Source organism: Eurytemora carolleeae, unplaced genomic scaffold, assembly GCF_000591075.1.
Source record: "Eurytemora carolleeae unplaced genomic scaffold, Eaff_2.0 scaffold136, whole genome shotgun sequence".
NCBI lineage: Eukaryota > Metazoa > Arthropoda > Copepoda > Calanoida > Temoridae > Eurytemora > Eurytemora carolleeae.
In genome coordinates, this window is record NW_019396066.1 from 108522 (window position 1) to 126906 (window position 18385).

The 18385-nt window shown below is 32.4% G+C and overlaps 1 protein-coding gene across 1 annotated transcript; it reads right to left on the reverse strand.

Moving 5' to 3' along the window:
* Positions 1-5331: 5331 nt before the first annotated feature.
* On the reverse strand, positions 5332-17067 carry LOC111710252 (F-box-like/WD repeat-containing protein TBL1X). Its single transcript, XM_023484321.1, has 17 exons — positions 16989-17067; positions 15748-15795; positions 15035-15179; positions 14395-14649; positions 13899-13933; positions 13264-13325; positions 12816-12900; positions 12379-12475; positions 11616-11744; positions 11071-11131; positions 10119-10152; positions 9785-9908; positions 7744-7800; positions 6338-6409; positions 5997-6035; positions 5692-5738; positions 5332-5589 (listed from the first exon to the last, which is right to left on the reverse strand). Exons 1-17 carry the CDS (start codon positions 17016-17018, stop codon positions 5380-5382), a joined length of 1530 nt encoding a protein of 509 aa, XP_023340089.1. The 5' UTR covers positions 17019-17067; the 3' UTR covers positions 5332-5379.
* Positions 17068-18385: the final 1318 nt, after the last annotated feature.

Consider the following 18385-nt stretch of genomic DNA (forward strand, 5'->3'; position numbering starts at 1 on the left):
TGAAAGTGCAAGATGTGCAAGGAAGGTCAGAGAATAAACCAATAAAAGAGAGTTAAAGGGCTCGTAACAATATTTTGTTTCGAGATATGTTTGAAAATCTATTCCGAAGCTATCACTGATACATGTCTATTGTATTATACAAGGAATATACCAGAAACTTGGGTTAGAAATATAGTTGCAAAACAATAGTCAGGTGTCGGTGTCACAAACTCTGATTTTCTTATCCCTATATCTTTGCATTTGATTGTCGGATCGAGACCTTAGATATTTCAAACTATGAATCATTTTAGATCAAATAATGATAGTTTGAAATATCAAAGGTTTACACCAACAGGTTGAAATAATATGGCGATTGTAAAATCATAATTTGTGGCAAAAACTCAGTTCCTTCGCAAATTAGTTTTTAAAAAATACAGCTTAAAACCATTCGTTATAGTTCTAAAGTGTAAATGCCTATGGCTATTAAAAAGAGCCCGGTCAATGATATTTATCAAAAAAATCTACACTTTTGGGTAAGCAACGTTTCGGTGATTTAAAAGACATATATAATATTAAATTATATAATATTAAAAATAATTTCACTGAGTGAGGTTGCGTGATTACCAAGAACATATGTTGCTATTGCAAAACACAAAGCTAGACGAGGGGGAGGAGTGAACGTATAAAATGCCTTTTTTTGCTCAAAAATAGGTGAATTTTTTATTAACATAGGTATGTATGGTAGTAAGCAGATACTTTTCTTATAAAACTATAAGATTTTTTTGTAAAATCATGATAAAAAAAAATATATTTAGCAAGAAATTCAACTTTAAAAATCTTTAAATTGCCTCTTTTTTTTCTTTAAGACTTGCTTAAGTTTTTGTCTTGGAAGTGACTGTAGTTTGAAAATGAAAAAAAATAATAAATGTTGAAATTAAGATTTTGAAAAATCAGTGGAAGTGAGGGTAGTTTTTAATTTAAATAAAATTCTTGAATAAATGTTGATAAAAAAGTTTCAACTTGTCGGTGGTAGTGAGGGTAGTGGGGAATTGAAAAATAAATTATTGAATAAATGTTGAAAAAAAAGTTTCAANCCACTACCCTCACTACCACCGACAAGTTGAAACTTTTTTATCAACATTTATTCAAGAATTTATTTTCAATTCCCCACTACCCTGAGTTCTACCATTTATATACAAATCAATACACATCTTTATTTTTAAAATTTAAATTATTACTACTTTAACTACCTTCTATTTACCTCACATAAAGCTAATGTGAAAAATAAGGCATTTTATACATACAGGGGGGAGGAAGGCCTACCACAATATCTCGTCCGAGTCACCTCGAAATCCTCGTCTAGCCAATATTATTTTCTAATCTTCTCAGATAAAACTTTTTTTATTGCCTAATTCTCACAGATAAAATTATTTTTTAAGAATCGGGCCACGTTAGGGCCTTAAATGAAATATTGAATTTTTGTAAATCGAAAAAAATGTTTTAATTAAATGAATTTTCAAGTTTAATGTTCTTAAAAGGTTCACATTTTTACACGCATTTTCAGATATTCCGAGTTTATAGAACTTCAGTCTTTTTTGTATGACAAATATATTGCTATTTATTTTTTTATCGCGAAGGTAAGCTATTTATGGAGGCAAAAGTGATTTAAGTTTTACCTAAATAAAGTTTGACATCATTCTCATGGGTTTGAAGATTCCAACGTGATGTAATCATTGTAATACTTTAGGCTAGGACGAGAAATTTTTTATGGCTGGCCTTCCTCACTTGGCCTGAAAGAAGAAGAAGATTAAATGTCTGGAACATTGCTGTTTCAAATATTTAAAAAAAGGGGAGTTAGGATTGGAAACATGTAATTGCTTTCAATATAACGTGAAAATTATTTCAATTTGACGTGAGACATCAGGTCGTTGTCAGTTGTTGCTAAAAATCCTACTGTAAAGAAGGTTATAAATAATTTACAATTGATGAATATATTCTATTTTACAATATATGATTATACAATACATATGTCTATATGAATGTATTAATAACTCTTAACATTTCCATTATCAAGTTGAATGATCAGCTGATCTCCGAACTATCAATAATCGCCTGGTTCTGAACTTGTACGCCTTATTTAACTCTAAATACATTAATCAATCTTAAACCAGCATTCTGTATTATTTATCATATCTAAATATGTAATGTATGTAATATGTAAATATATGTATGACTATAAATCTATCTAAGTAAAACATATTTTGTTTATATATTACACTTGGGATTGAAATCTTATGTTTACAATCATAACTCCTCTTATTGAAGAGATATTGAGAAGAATAAACATGCTTTGATTTCTAATATGTAACAGGATAAATTTCTTTCTCTCAGACAGGGTGTCCCACGAAACATGACAGTATGCGAGACAACTTGAATATCGTCTTGATTTTTGATATAATTTGCTGCATTTATTTGTCAACCTTTTTTAGAAGTAAATTTCTAGAGATAATAATCACAAAATTTCCCTAGTCCTGCCATTTCTAAAATGTGGTCTGCATTTTTTGTGCTTTCAATATTGCCCGAGATATGAACAATTTTGTTCAGATATCGACAATTTTGCTTTTATTTAACAAAATTGAAATCTGAACCAAACTCTTTATATCTCAAGTAATACTGAAAGCACAAAAAACGCAGACCACTTTTGGAAATGCCAGGGCTAGGAGAATTATGTGATAATTGTTTCAAGAATCATACATGTTAAAGTAGATAGAAAAATAAATGTCAAAAATAAATTCAAATATCAAAGACGACTTTCAAGTCGTCTTGCTATTGTCATGTTTCGTGGAATACCTGTACTTAAAAAAATCAAACTAGAATAGCTAAGAGGTTCAAAATATGTACAGTACTTCTGCTCTGTACATAATAAATGGTAATTAAATTTAATTCAAGTATCATACACTGAAAGATTTAAATCGTACATTCGAACATCGATATTTTTAAAAAAGAAAAAAAATGGATCAAATTGAATATATTTCTCATTGTTATTCCAATTAATGGCCGGTTTAAGGAAATTATGTCGGAAGTCCCTTTGAGCAAGATAGAATAACTTATAAATATAAATATGATACATATAAATAAAAAAGTTTTTTTTGTAGCGCATTTTATTTGATATGCTATTCTTGGAACTATTTAATATTAATATTATCATTAGATATTTATATAGAAATATTACCTGGAAACATTCTATCTATCTATCTATCTATCTATCTATCTTTCTATCTATCTATCTATCTATCTATCTATCTATCTATCTATCTATCTATCTATATATATGTATATATATATCTATATATATATGTATATCGTGGTTCTGTGAGTTATGCTTCTCATTAGTTTTTACTGAGTTCTCCATAGGATTAGTTTTCCATACTTGGTTACCTTACATTCATTCATTTATTCATTCATCATGCATTATTCATTATTCATCATTCATCATTCATCCAGATATATCCACTCTTGGTTACCTTATATTCATTTATCATTCATCCGGATCCATTCTCTCTTGGTTGCCTTAGATTCATTTATCATTCAATCAGATCTATCCACTCCCAAATTTATCCGTTTACTCATTCGTCATTTATCATTCATCCAGATCCATCCACGCTTGGTTACCTTACATTCATTCATTTATTCAAATCCGCCCACTCTTGGTTACCTTACATTCTATATCATAAATCCAGGGCAGATCCATTCTTTCCTGGTTACCTTACATTCATTCATCATTCATCCACTCTTACATTTATTCATTATTCATCAATATCGATCCTCTATTGGTTACCTTAAAGGAGATTTCCAATCCTTTTTTTATAATTCCGTTTGTAGACTAAACTTTTCCCTCCCTTACAAGGGTTTTATTTGGTTTTTCCAGTTCTATAAACGGGATATATTCCATGCAACCCTGGCCAGTGCACGGACAGATAATCAAACATAAAAAATCCTTGATTTATGAACTGCTCAGTACAATAACAAGAATTTTAAAACTTTTAATAGATCCAATCAACATTTTAGGTACTAATAAAACTTACCAACCGTTCATCATGGACTAATTAATCTTTCACAGACTTCCTTGGACCTTCCATGGACCAATAATTCATTTGTGGACCAATCATCCCTTCATGGACCAATCATCCCTTCATGGACCAATCATCCCTTCATGGACCAATTATCCTTTCATGGACCAATCATCCTTTCATGGACCATAATACCGTTCATTCTTTTATTGACCAATCATCCTTTCACGGACCAATCATCCTTTCATGGACCAATCATTCTTTCATATACCAATCAATCATAGACCACAATACCGTTCATCATTTCATGGACCATAATACCGTTTATCCTTTCATGGACCAATTATCCTTTCATGGAGCAATCATTCTTTCATGGACCATAATACCGTTCATTCTTTCATGGACCAATCATCCTTTCATAGACCAATCATCCTTTCATATACCAATCATCCTTTCATGGACCATAATACCGTTCATCCTTTCATGGACCAATCATCCCTTCATTTTTTTAAAACTTTCTCTGCTTATTAAAATCAAGTAAAATACTCTAGGGAACAAAAGATAAAAGTTTGTATATAAGTAAAGTCCAGTAAATTGAAACTGTGGAGGAACAAAATATAGTTTAAAATTCATCAAAAACTACCTTGATGCTCAATTTAACAATTTCAAATTCAAGTAGCATGACAATGTAGATAGATTTTCAGTTATGTACATATAGCGAATATTATACATGTTTATTGTATACTGATACAACTCACATAAAAGGATCACTGATGTACTGCAGTAAAAACCAGAAAACTGTGAAATTCTCGTCGTCTTCTTTTTTTTTCTACATTTAAACCTTTGTCTGATCAAGTAATGAGATATCCTTGTTTTTCTTTTATGGAAACTAGTTATTTTCATTTGTGGGTTTTGTACAAAAGTGAGTTGCGCATTTCTCGTTACGAACATAATGGAGTAATTATCAGATTGGAACACATTTCAAGCAAGAAAAAGACAGTATTTTCCATATTATTAATCAGACGAAGTTTTCAAGGGTACCGATGTAAACCAGTCTTTAAATGGAGGGTAACTTAAGAAATTATGTTTACAGTCCTTTTCAATAAAAATAAACAAATATCAAATCCTGCATGGTACTGTATCTGTTTGACTGTGACCCTCCTAAAAATATGATAATTGGCTCTAAACAATATAAAATAATTTGCCGCATTTCTGTTAACGAGTTGCGGTTATCATATCTTCTTTAAATATCTTTAGAAACAAACTTCAAAAATGACGTCTATATAACATAATTATGTTTATTTTTATATTATAGATGTCAATTCTTATGCTATTTCTTATGCTTTCTATGTTTCTTTTTCTTGGTTTCTTCCTCTTCTTCATAATCATTTTCTGGTTCATCCTCTTTATGCTTTCTATGCTTCTTCTTTTTCTTCTTTTTCTTATGATCGTTCTCCGCCTCCTCCTCTTCCGGTACTCCCCCCTTCTCCTCCTTCTTTGGTTGCATTCTGAGAGCTCTTTGATTTTCATCATAGGCCAACTGAAAAATCAATATTTTATAAAAATGAATAGGTCCAAATAGATTTTCCTAAAGTATAAAACTATTTTATTTAAATAGTTCAAAGAGATATTTTCTATTTACCTGTAGAAGTGTAACTATTTTGTAGCTTGTAGCTACCACATTCATTCCTGTAATATAGATAAATGTAATTTGCAATAAATTTAGCGAAGACTCCAGGCAGATTTCAAATATCGTCTTCCTCCTATAAGTAAAGAGGAATGTTCTTAGCTTGCTTTTGAGATCCTAAATTAAGTGGGTCGACTTTTAAAGCGAAAATTTAGTTTCCCGGTAAAATCGACCAAGTGCGGGTAAACGGCGGGAGTAACTAAGATAACCCTGGATAACGTTGTGTTCCCAAGCTAGTTTTATAAATAAAAAATTATTACCTGTGTGATTAAAGGACGCTTGTACAATACGTCCTGCTCCTGCAAATACAAACATATAAAAAATGTCCTTATTTATAATAATCAATGTAATTAACATTCTTATTATTCTAATAATAATACAGTCCTCTTGTCCTTATTGAATACCACCATTAATACCCTCCGTTGTCCTTTTTATAATTCCGTTCTCCTGATATTGATCATTGTCCTTATTTTAATATCTTCCTCTTCTCTCTATACTATAACAATATTTGTAATTAGTCATACAATGTTTGGTATTCGTTATAGATATGCACAAAACAATTTACGATCTGTGATTAATTCATAGATGTTCCTCTCATTACCTTCGTATGTATTAACCAGGACACCGTCCTCTAAACTCCAGAAATGTAGATCCCCGTCCTGTCCTGCCGACACTAAACATTTACATAATCAAGGACACCGTCCTCATTACACTTGTCAATGGCCTAATTGAAGTTTTAGTTTTAGAGTTATTTCTAATAATAATCTAGATATCGGATGTTTCTTTAGTTTAAAAAAAAGAGAGAGAATAGCCAAAAAAAAAATTGCCAAAAATTGAATTGTCCATATAAGCTAATGTTAAAGAGAAAATATAGGGAATTTCATATAACTCTGAAAAAGGGTGTTTAGACTGTATACTGCAATATACAGCTTAATGGTTAAATATTTGATAAACGGGTAGAGATATTAACATTATATAGTAGACTTAGAGCTTAGCTAATGTTGTATATTTTCTAGTTTTATTTCATTATTTTCAATTTTGTCCGGCCAAAAAACTGAAGATAAAATAGTGGTGAACTCAACTCCCAGTAGATTTTCTTCAATAAAAATAATACATTTGTTGATAAAGATTCAGTAAGACCCATCATATTGTGGAATAGGATGATTCAGTTTATGATTATTAAAAGTCCCATGAACATGTTTCAAGCCACTGGTCAAACTATTTACTCATTAAATTGCTTAAATGTCGTCTTCATATTCCACAGTTTTATAGGTTTCACTGCATAAAAAATAGAAAATAAATAGGATGGGAAACAGAAAGGTAAAAAGAACGAATACCGTAAAACACTTAAAACTATGCAATAGAAGACGACTGTTAGACTTAAGTTTTAAATAATCCATTTAGCCATGAAACATAACAATACAGAACCATTTCACGAAATAAGTTGGTTTTCAAGATTTTTAAGATGCTTCTATGTCACCTTCCTATTTCGCAGTTTTTTATGTCTCGTTGTAAAAAAATCATTTTTTAAAAATCTTTCACATTTTTCATTCTTACTCATTTTATTCTTTATTCTGATGAGCTGATATAATCTTTTATAATGATGTAATTAGAGACCCGTCCGTCTATGTAACCTCCAGCTTTTAGAGGATTAAAGTTTAAGTAGAGTTTACCAAACCTTCCACTTCAAAACCCGGTGTCACGTTGAATATTGTCCACACTTAAAAGAAGTGGCAACATTAAGATATTTTTGTACTTCCTGAGTATATTTGCACTATAGCAGTAAAAAAAATATAAACTGTATTTTAACTGAGGAAAATTGGCTTTAAGTTTCCCTAAATCTGTTAAATGAATTTACGAAGGACGAAATCTAATAGTATACACTTTACATACAGTGTACAATGTATACACAATTTACGTACACTCTGTACATATAATGTACAATTTACGTAAATTTTACTTACAATATACTTTGTACATAGACTGCAACCGTGTACATAAACTTACCTATATACAAACTGTCTGGAGAGAGAGATATCTGGGTAATCGCATCATGGTGTTTTTCTAAAAATAATTCATTATAATAATTATCTATAATTAATTAATTCGTGATTAGAGAATAATGCACAAACATTTCCAAAATGAGAATATTTTCACCCAAGACAAGTTTGTGTACACTCGGCGTTTGACAAACTTTTCATATTTCTGTTTTTAGATAAAATTGTAATATTTTCATCAAAGTGATTTTCAGATTATCTAATACAATCAAAGTAAAGAGTTATATCAAAATAATGAATTCCACATACAATATCGTAAAAGCATTTATTGACCAAAAACCTATCTCCTAACTACCAATCAAACCTACCAACACTGAGACCCCTCTCCAGGAACCTCAGAAAACATGCACCAGAAATTCACCTTGCCTACAACAGGGATGTAAGAGCTGCAGCACACCAATCAACCATGTCCCCAACCCAGATGTAACCCTGAACAGCAGCAACGCATCACCGATCCTCCTGACCCCCCGCCATGCCCAACCTTAACCACCAGATAATCACCACATCTTGCTCCTCACCACGGCTTTTCAACTCGCTATTCAGGAGAATAACATCAAGGTACTGGACCACATATACCATCTATCCATGACTGCCCTGAACTCCATAAAGCCCAACAGACTGCCCTGAACATCCTCAGCTCCTTCCTTCAACCACCAGTAAATCACCACATCTTGCTCCTCACCATGGCTTTCCAATGCGCCTCTCAGAAGAAAGACATCAAGGAACTGGAAACCATCAACAACCCAGACCTTTTCCTTTATAACTCCTTCTACCTCCATGAAACCTAAGAGGGCATTATGGAACTCCCCACTCCCTCTCCAGCTCACATACTCCTGTCGTTTACTGGGTTTTCTACGACTTACTGGATTTCTTACAGCACTTAACACCTTCCGCCGCGGCTAGTTCAACACATGGGCAAAAATCAATCCTGTCAGGACCTTCATCCCGGATCCCCCTACTGGCCTTAAACTTGTTGATCTCACGTTGACTGTAGATCCTTCACCCAAACCAGATCCTTCAACTAAGCCGGATCCTCATACAGAACCGGATTCTGCAACTGATCCAGATCCTTCAACTACACCAAATACTCCAATTGAAAAAGACCCCAGTACACCAGATCCTCCAATCCAACCCAATCCTAACAAGATCCTCCTTCAGCCTACCAATCCAGATCCTTCAACTGGACCTGATCCGTCTACTGAACCAGATCTCCAACTGCACCTATTACTCCAATCAAACCAGATCCTCCTACAAATCCAAACCCTTTAACCAAACCAGATCCTTTAACTGAACCTGATCCTCCAACCAAACCAGACCCTTCAACCAAGCCTGATGCTTCAACAGAACCATATTTCTGCATCTGATCCTGATCCTTATTATACTAGTCACATCATCACATGATACAGAAAGAGACACGTGACCACTATACTGCACTCTCATTGGCGGGAGTTCTTGTGACATAATAAAGACTTATAAATAATATCATCAATTATATCTTTTAAAATATAAAAAAAAAAATTATAAAATATTAATTGGAGAAAACCTTAGTTACAGTTAGGTTTCTCGTGGATATCTTCGTTTTTAGATTGGTTGCGAAATTGCTGAATATGATCTGTTTAAACCTACTAATTCTATACAAAATTGAATATATATACGAATTTTCGTATAAATTTGACACAGTTTTATATCAATTTCTTGAGACAGGAACATCAGATTTAACTTTCCTGGGTCGCAATCAAGAGCTAAAGTGATTATCTTTCAGCAACAATCTTCTATTTCCTTTACAATCTCTTTAAGGAAGTTAGGGAAAGTTGTACAGTATACAAACAGACTATAGACGGCTAAAAAGGTACAGTATACCATTAATCATCCCCTTCTTGTGAGATTATTGTGATGGGTATGTATAATGAAAATTTTTGTTCAGATTAAGATACCGTTGTGAATTCGACATGAAACTCTTTAGTAAATCTAAGATAAAAATGAATTATTACCAAGTGAATGAATGAGAAAACCAGCTCTTGAGTTCCATATTTTGACAGTATAATCGAATCCAGCAGAGACAAGCAAATCAGAAGAGGGAACCCAGCATAAGCAGGTCACATATCCAATATGATCCTGATAAAGTTGTAGTCGTATTTATCAACAGAAGGAAGACTTTCTATTTCTACCAAGCTTTGAAACAGCAGAAACGCTTAAACATTTAAGCAAAGAGAAGTGTTGTCAATTAACAGAATCTCTTTGCTTACTTTTAAACTCGTAATTTTAAAAATGCTTGATAGGGTTAAAAACATCATAATAATAATAATAATACAAAATAATAATAACCTCTAAACTGTGCACCAAAGGATCTTCTTTATTTCTGAAACACGAATTAATTAAATTACAATAATTTATATAATAAACTAAGAAAAGTGGTCTGTGAACTAGTCAAAATTCTTAACTACTAGTCTTCACTCTTCAGATGAATTTTACAACTCTAGGCTGATTCAATTGAATCTCAATACTATCCATTAAAAGGGAGTGTTCGCGAAAAATGAAAGGGGGTATAGGCTTACGTCGAAAAATATTCGATAGTGATTTCTACAAATCTTACTTCTATCTGTTGCGTCTATAAGGAGAAAATGGTTAAACACGAATAATACTGAAGAACGTAGCGTCCATACAAATTTCCAAAGTTGCAATATTCGAATCAGATCGTGAACAAATCAATTTAATTCTAAAGAAATCATTCAGATATTACAATCTATAATCACCCTTTTTTGACACATTCGTATATAGTCGATACCATATAATATTTCTATTTGTTTTATATACGATGAACTAAAAACGAAGATTTTTTGTCAGCCTGGTGTCTCTGCCACGTGAATCCAAGCAGATACATCGAGAGCAGAGACACCTGGCGGTCAACTAATCGTCGTTTAAATTTCATCATACATAACTAAAATAAAGAATATTATGAAATATCCCCCTTTAATATTTTAGCGAACAATCCCTTTAAGCACATGTTTTTTTCAAAGTCATTAAAGTCAGTTTGAGAAATAAAAGTCAATACCTAATATTTAAAGTTAGACACGATATTATGAGTTTTTTTAGATTTTAAATAAAAATGAACTCCAATCCATCTCAAGGCCCGACCTTTATTTTAGTCTGAATGGAAATCTTGAGATCTTATTTTTCTGAAGGATTTAAATCGCGACCTCCGCCTAAAACTGAGTCTGTTTAAAGTCAGTTTTTAGTCAGTTATTGTTAAGTCGAAAAAATGTATTTATAAACTAACCTGATATCCCAGACTTTCACGGAGCAATCAACTGAGCAGGATGCAAAGGTTCCACTAGAACCTGGAGAATATATTCTTGATCTTTCTTCTAACCTTCTCTTCACATCACATCTTTCACATCTTTCAAACTTCCTTCCAACCTTCCCTTTTCACCTTCTCTTCTCCCCTTCTCATCCTACCTTCCCTAATCATCTTACCTTCCAATCTTTAAACCATATCCTTTTAGTTTCCACCCTTCCTTTCCAACTGTCCCTTTCCACCTTCCCTTCCCAACCTCACTTCCCACCGTCCCTTTCCAGCCATCCTTCTCACCTTCCCTTCCAAACCTACCTTCCCACAGCCCCTTTCCAGCCTTCCTTCCTACCTTAACTTCCCAACGTCCTTTCCCACCTTCCCTTCCCAAAATCCCTTCCCACCGTTCCTTTCCTCCCGTTCCTTGCCATCTTTTACCATACGATAAGACGTCTTTTTTTTAAATCCGCAAAAGATATACTTTTATGATATTTTTTCCGAGCTCCTTCCCGTCCCCTTATTCTTGTTTTTACCTGGTTTCATTTTAACCTGATAAACCCCAGCTGAGTGTCCAGGGAAGGTTCTGTGTGCCTTCTCCTTGTCTTCGTATTTACCGTCTTTAATCTTCTTCTGTAATCTCTCAAGGTCAAAATTATGAAGCTCTGAATGGAAAATGGATAAGATTTATAACATGCTGAGGGCTGAGGTTTATTATGTGATGTTTAGTGGGGCAAAGAGACTGAAATAAAACTTAGAACTAATAAAAAAAATGTTTAGAAGAAATAACGTTTTGAAAATTGCAATTTCTACAAATAAGTTAAACCCAATCTATTTTTTTTTCTTATTTGAACTATGTAAAATTCAAGATTATATGTGCAGTCTGCTCACTGTATGAGTAAATACATTCTATATGTATATATATTAAAATCAAAAGGTTTATAAAAGAACTGTTAACGTAATCGTATGAGCCGATCCAAATCTAAAACATCCATTTTTGTTAAAAATCAACAGTTGCTTCTAGTAAAGCCGCGACAGAAGGAATTAACGTCTTTGCCACAAACTCAATTCTTATAATGTCTATATCTTTGTAACCTAATAGTGTAAACCTTTGATATTTTTATTTTGAAGTATCTACATTGGGTTGCAAAATTTATAGAAATAGGAAAATCAGATGTTGTGGCAAAGACTCAATTTCTTTACTCTATGAACAATGGTAGAGTAAGCCAACTAAAGTGAAGGTTTGCTAAAATCATTATTGGCTTGCTCTACCATCTTCGGTATTAAGTTGATAATTACCAATATTTCCCGCCACATCTGAAGTTAAGAATTTAGTTTGATCAACCCACTCAACCCAGCTGAGGTCTACTGAGTTACTGAAGTACAGCTGGGTCAACTAAAATATTCGATATGGAAATATGTATAAACTGTGTTTTTACATGTATATTGTTTATCAACGTAAAATTTATGTTTACTTTGTACTATGCACATTTCAATCATTCATTGATCTCAAATATATGTACATTTGAACCCTGAACGTTGCACCGTACGAACGATGATACATATTTAATATATCTGTACATTTTCCAATGTGCATACGTCTAAATCTAGTTTATGTTTATATTAACTATTTCTGTTCTCCGGTATACATCTGAATCCCGTATAATAGTTAATTGTATATTGTACATAAATACCTTCTAGTGTATATATTTACTAAATCTGTATTTTGTACATACCTCCTGTACTTCTGCATCTAATATATATTTACTGGCTGCTGCACAGTCTCCTGCTGAAAGAACTGTAGGACCTGTTTCCTCCCACCTAAAAAGTTGAATCTTAAATCAAAAAAAAAAAAAATTTAAATGAAAAACAACGTTCCAAATCAATATTTTTTAGAACATGTATCTTATAATCAGTGCCACAGAAATCCTTGTTTTTTACCATAGAAAGCAACAATTCAATATCGGTCATTTTCTTGCACAATTATCTCTTTAAAAAAATCATTTTTGCATAAAGGCCAATTTTAAATACCTTCATGTGCTTTAAATATGTATATCACCAGAATCTAAGAATTTTGTTATATTTCGACAATTTTGGTTTATTAAATGAAGTAAAAAAGTAGGGTGCCAAATGAATGCGGCAAATGATTTCAAAGATCTAAATGTTACATGGGACTATCTTTACCTGACAAAAACACAGTTGACGGGAGCCTCGTGTGGCCACCACGTAAACAAATGGTTCCCGGTCTAAACATAAACATTTATCAAAATATAAAATATTGACGCAGCATGAAATAATAAATTCATTAATCACTCTATTCTACTGCATATAAAATAGATTTAGTTTAAACATTTTTGAATATTCCTGGCTTGGGATTATTAGTAAAACCAATTCTAGGAGACAATCTATCGGTAAAAGTATAACGTTACGTCACTACAATTTAGAAATGTCAGGAATGGGGACTGCTCTAATAAATTTGTACCGGCCCTATCCTACCGTACTGGGATTAAATCTGCTCTATGATTAGGAATTCCAATTTTTTCCGAAGCAATTCGGTTCTGTTTAGGCCTTTCTTTAATTTAAGGTTTTTTCATCTGATGAAAAATTGTTTCGTTCTATTGTAACTATTGGCCGGGCCGGTAAAAAATAATCACGTACGAAAAATTTTAAATTAATCGGAATTTAGTGTTGTATCTAATAAAAAGAACTTTGAACATCTTTAAGTTTGTCTTATTTGGATTTGAAATTTCCTCTGAAGGCGGTATAAGGGTGCAAAGTGGTAACCACAGAAACAGTTTTATTTAGTTTAACGTAATTACCTTTTCCCAAAGGCTGACTTTTCCATCCTCATGACCTGAAACAATTTATTTATTTATTTATTTATTATTTGTTTATATTTATAAGCTTTATAAATTTAAGTAAGTCTAATACTACTTAATTACAAGTAAATTAGAAGTTAATGAAAAAAAAACATTGATCCTTAATACCGTGGAGTAAATTCAAAACTCTGTTAACTTCGTCTTCATTCATGATTGAATATTCAGAAAACCGCAAAAAATAGGTTTATGCAACATAATCATATTTTTTAAACAGGATGGTGGAAAACTTCATATTTCAAAATTAGACAATTTGACCAGCATAACTAATTTTAAAACGATATCGGGTTACAAAGATACAGGGATTAAAAAATTAGAGTTTGTGAAAAAAAACTCTGTTCGTTTGTAGAACTGTTAAATTCAAAATTGCAGTTTTGAGCCAGAACCAAACTTTACACTTCCAGCTGAGGTGTTTTTATTAAAATAACACGGGACTAACCCAATCCGATCATTTCTCCGTCATCACTCCATCCCACACAAGATACTGGATACTCCAGATCCGTTCCCTCCAGTTCAACCTTCTCTACGGCAGCCGGCACACTCACGTCCCACAGGATAGCGCGCCGGTCACGGCTTGCCGTAAAGACAGTATCTGCAGCTGGAGCCCAGCTTGCTAAATCTACATACTGGATATGACCGTCAAGTATAGAGTTGGATATTATCTCAAGTTCTTTCTTCGGTGGAGGTGGTTTAGCTGAAACAATATGATATTAGAAATTCGAATAAAAAGCGTCCCATATCATTAGATTATCTTTAAGCATTTTACTTGCTCAATATATACGTAAAGAATACCCTGACAACTCTAAATTCTTTTCCTGGCAAATTTTTAATTAACCCTTACAATTGTGTTAAATAATCTTTTGATTTTTTTCTTTCAAAAATCCGAAATTTTAGCTATGGATACACTCTCATGTATTAACACATATTCTTTATTGTACATTTAAACACTCAAGTAGTTAAATTCGACTGCCTCCAAATCAGACATGACCACATGAGCAGCATTGTNGGCCCCTCCTATAAAGAAATTATTTCTGAGCCAAATATATAAAGAAATGTTTAATTTAAAAGTTAAAACTTACGTTTGATTGGGACATACGGTTTGACGGGTTCTGATGGTTTTGAAGATTTGTCTGGTATTTTGTTTGGTTTATTTCCCTTAGATTTGGTATCATTGATCAGTATTGTGGAGGAGGTATCTTGTCTACTTAATACAATCTCCTTCTCCTAACAATACATTACAATTTAAAAATCTCTTAAAGGGACTGTAAGCGTAATTCTAAGGAACTTTATCATATCAATAATGTGGAAGATATTGTAGTTTTTCTAGGTTTTAAAATCTGAGGATTTTCTGCAGTGAAATGCACAAGTTTGGCGCGCTACTACTGAACAGGAAAAAGAGTTCTGAACGATTAACTTTATTAAAAATCTAAATCTATATAGTAAATGATGAAAGAAATATCTGGAATAAATATCACAAGTTAGAATCAGCTGATCGAATCCGCCCCCTTGGATTTCTCTGGAAACAACTCAGATGACGACATTCATATCCGCCACACAAGTCACTTTTCCAGAGAACTTAAAATTAAAAATAATTAATTTCAAAATTATAATATTGATATCCATACAACTCATACTTGATCAGACAAAGATTTTAAGGGTACCGTTGTAAATCGGGTATTGCATGGAGGGTCCCTTGAAATTACGCTGACAGTCCCTTTAAGGGTCACTTTAAAATTTGTTGACATTCCCTTTGAAATTAAAAAATAATCATTAATTACTTTCATACTTTTACCTCGAACCCATATTTTTTATGTTTAACTGGAGTATCGTGTGGAGTGACCTAAACATTTTTGTTTTATTTTAATGGTTTTAAAATGAATTGTTTAATTTTCAAATTTCAGTTTTTATTTTATTTTTCATCTTACTACATACAAAGGCAATCTTATACTTTGAAATCCACAGTTGGTTTAAGGATTTTTAAAGATGGGTACTTAAAGAATTTGATCCGTGACTCAAATTTGAGACGGGGCTCAAACATGGTTTGTACCACTTGAAATTGTATTTAGTGACATGAGCCGGGGCGCTCTATTGGAACCGGTTTTTTGCGGTTCAGCGACACGGTTTAAATTCTTTAATGGCTTACTGCAATCTATATATAAATTTGGCTTGTCTGTCTGTTTGTCTGTTTGTTTGTATCCAATAAACGTCAAAACGGCTGAACCGATCGGGACCACATTTTTTGTGGGACATCACGTGACCATAGGGAAGGTTCATGAATGATAAAAAAAGTGTGTTAGGATTTTGATTTTGTAAAAAATTTAAATTCCTGAAAATCCGAGATTTTTTTTTTAAAATCAGCAAAAAATTTTTCTTCTTTGTTTTAAAATGTAAACAAAAAGAACATCTTCACAATGTAAATAGAAGATGGGCGCGAAGCGCCATAAAAGTCTAGTGTTTTATATTTACAACAAGAAAACAATAAAATTGACGTGTTTTAAAATCTCTTTTAAAATGAATAACTATAATTTCCCTGTCATTATAGAAACTTTTTGGGAAAATAAAATCTTAATTAAACCAAGGAATTTGTTTGATGAAGAAAGAAAATTTAAATCAAAAAAATATTTTCAAAATTTTCTTCTTGATGGGTTTTGATGTAAAAACTCGTATTCAGTCCTGTTCATCAGGAGGCTTAACAATTTGAATTTATAGAAAGAATAGTAAGAATAGAAGCCGGATTGAAAATCCAATTTTTGGATCTGAACCGACCAATGATCAGATTACTGTAGTAGTCGTCGAATATGTTAATCAATACAATGAAGACGACTTTCGATTTAAATTTTGATTTATCCATTATGCTTTCAAACTTGCACATAAACATGGAAACAAAGAGAAGCTCTCAATTAACAACTTCCCTTTGTTTTCATGTTAACTTATAATTTAAAAAAAGCTTGTTAAAATCAAAACTTTAATTAAAAGGTCGTCTTCATTGTATTGATATAAATGCCGACTTTGTAGAAAAGTGCACATATATACCTGATTACTAGCTGAAGCACAGCAGCCCATTGCATTATTCTTGGTTTATCCCATTTTTATTAATTCTAGAAATATTTTATGTTGTGATCTATAATATTCACTTTTATATCTTGTGTAAATATCCAGTCTTTGGCCACTTTTAGAGATTCAACAGTTAAAAACTTCAAAATGTTTAAAGTTTATCAGTATTTATAAAAAAAGAGCAAATAAATCTGCCTATTTGAACAATTTATCGTATTTTTATAATTTACTACAATTCACACAAAAATCTATTAGTATTTTGCCGATTACTTCTTTAAAACTAAAGCTAAAAACAAGGCTTTGTGGTTTAGTTTAGTTCTAAAATATTCAAGTCTAGGGCTATGTAACACTGAGATCAAAGCCAAGTCGGTGCGAATGCGACACTTCCAAGTCGACAGAAGTCTTGGAAATTGATTGAACTTGGATATAAGAAATCAAAAGTTTAGTTATACAAGATGTATCTTTAAAGGAAAGTGGTAATTGGACATTTTTACAGATTCTGCATTAATGGGATAGAGTGAATATTCAATAATCATGTAGGAAAGAAAAGCTTGTTCTTTATGTATATTTTTATTAGATCAATGATCATTTAAAATACAATACAACCATGAAGAACTGTTTGGGAATCCCATGTTTAAAAAATTTGGCCCCTCTCTAGAACCTGTATCAGAGTTCGGGGGCAACATTTACCCCCGCCCCCCCCCCGATATTCTAAACTGAATAAATAATCCCTTGGTATAGAAGTTTTTGTAAAGTGTTGATATTTGATAATAATTTTTATCAAAGCGTCATTATTCAGTCATGATTTCTTATTTCAAGCGGTATAGGTTTAGTTGGAATCCTTCTATTATTTCTTATTTCAAGCGGTATAGGTTTAGTTCGAATCCTTCTATTAAACTGAGTATGGGGGGGGGGGGGAAGATTCATTTTCAAGTTTTGATTTCTTATTTCAAGCGGTATAGGTTTAGTTCGAATCCTTCTATTAAACTGAGTATGGGGGGGGGGTAAGCGTCATTATTCAGTCATGATTTCTTATTTCAAGCGGTATAGGTTTAGTTCGAATCCTTCTATTAAACTGAGTGTATGTGTGTGGGGGGGGGAGGTCTACCCTGGGAAAGTTAATGTCTTGACGACACTTTAATACAATACACTGTTTACAGTCCGGCTCCCTGATTTTGCATTCTTTTGCATTCAATACCTATTTATAGAAATAAATTTGGGAAAGTTAATATTTTCCCAAAAATTAAAATTCTTGTCGTGAAATAAAATTTAAGGTTTTCAGAATGAAGTTTTGATTTAATTTGAGAATAAAGAGAAATCTTTATCTGATTATCGACGACTACGATATCTGTATTTACCTAACTGAAAATTCAGTG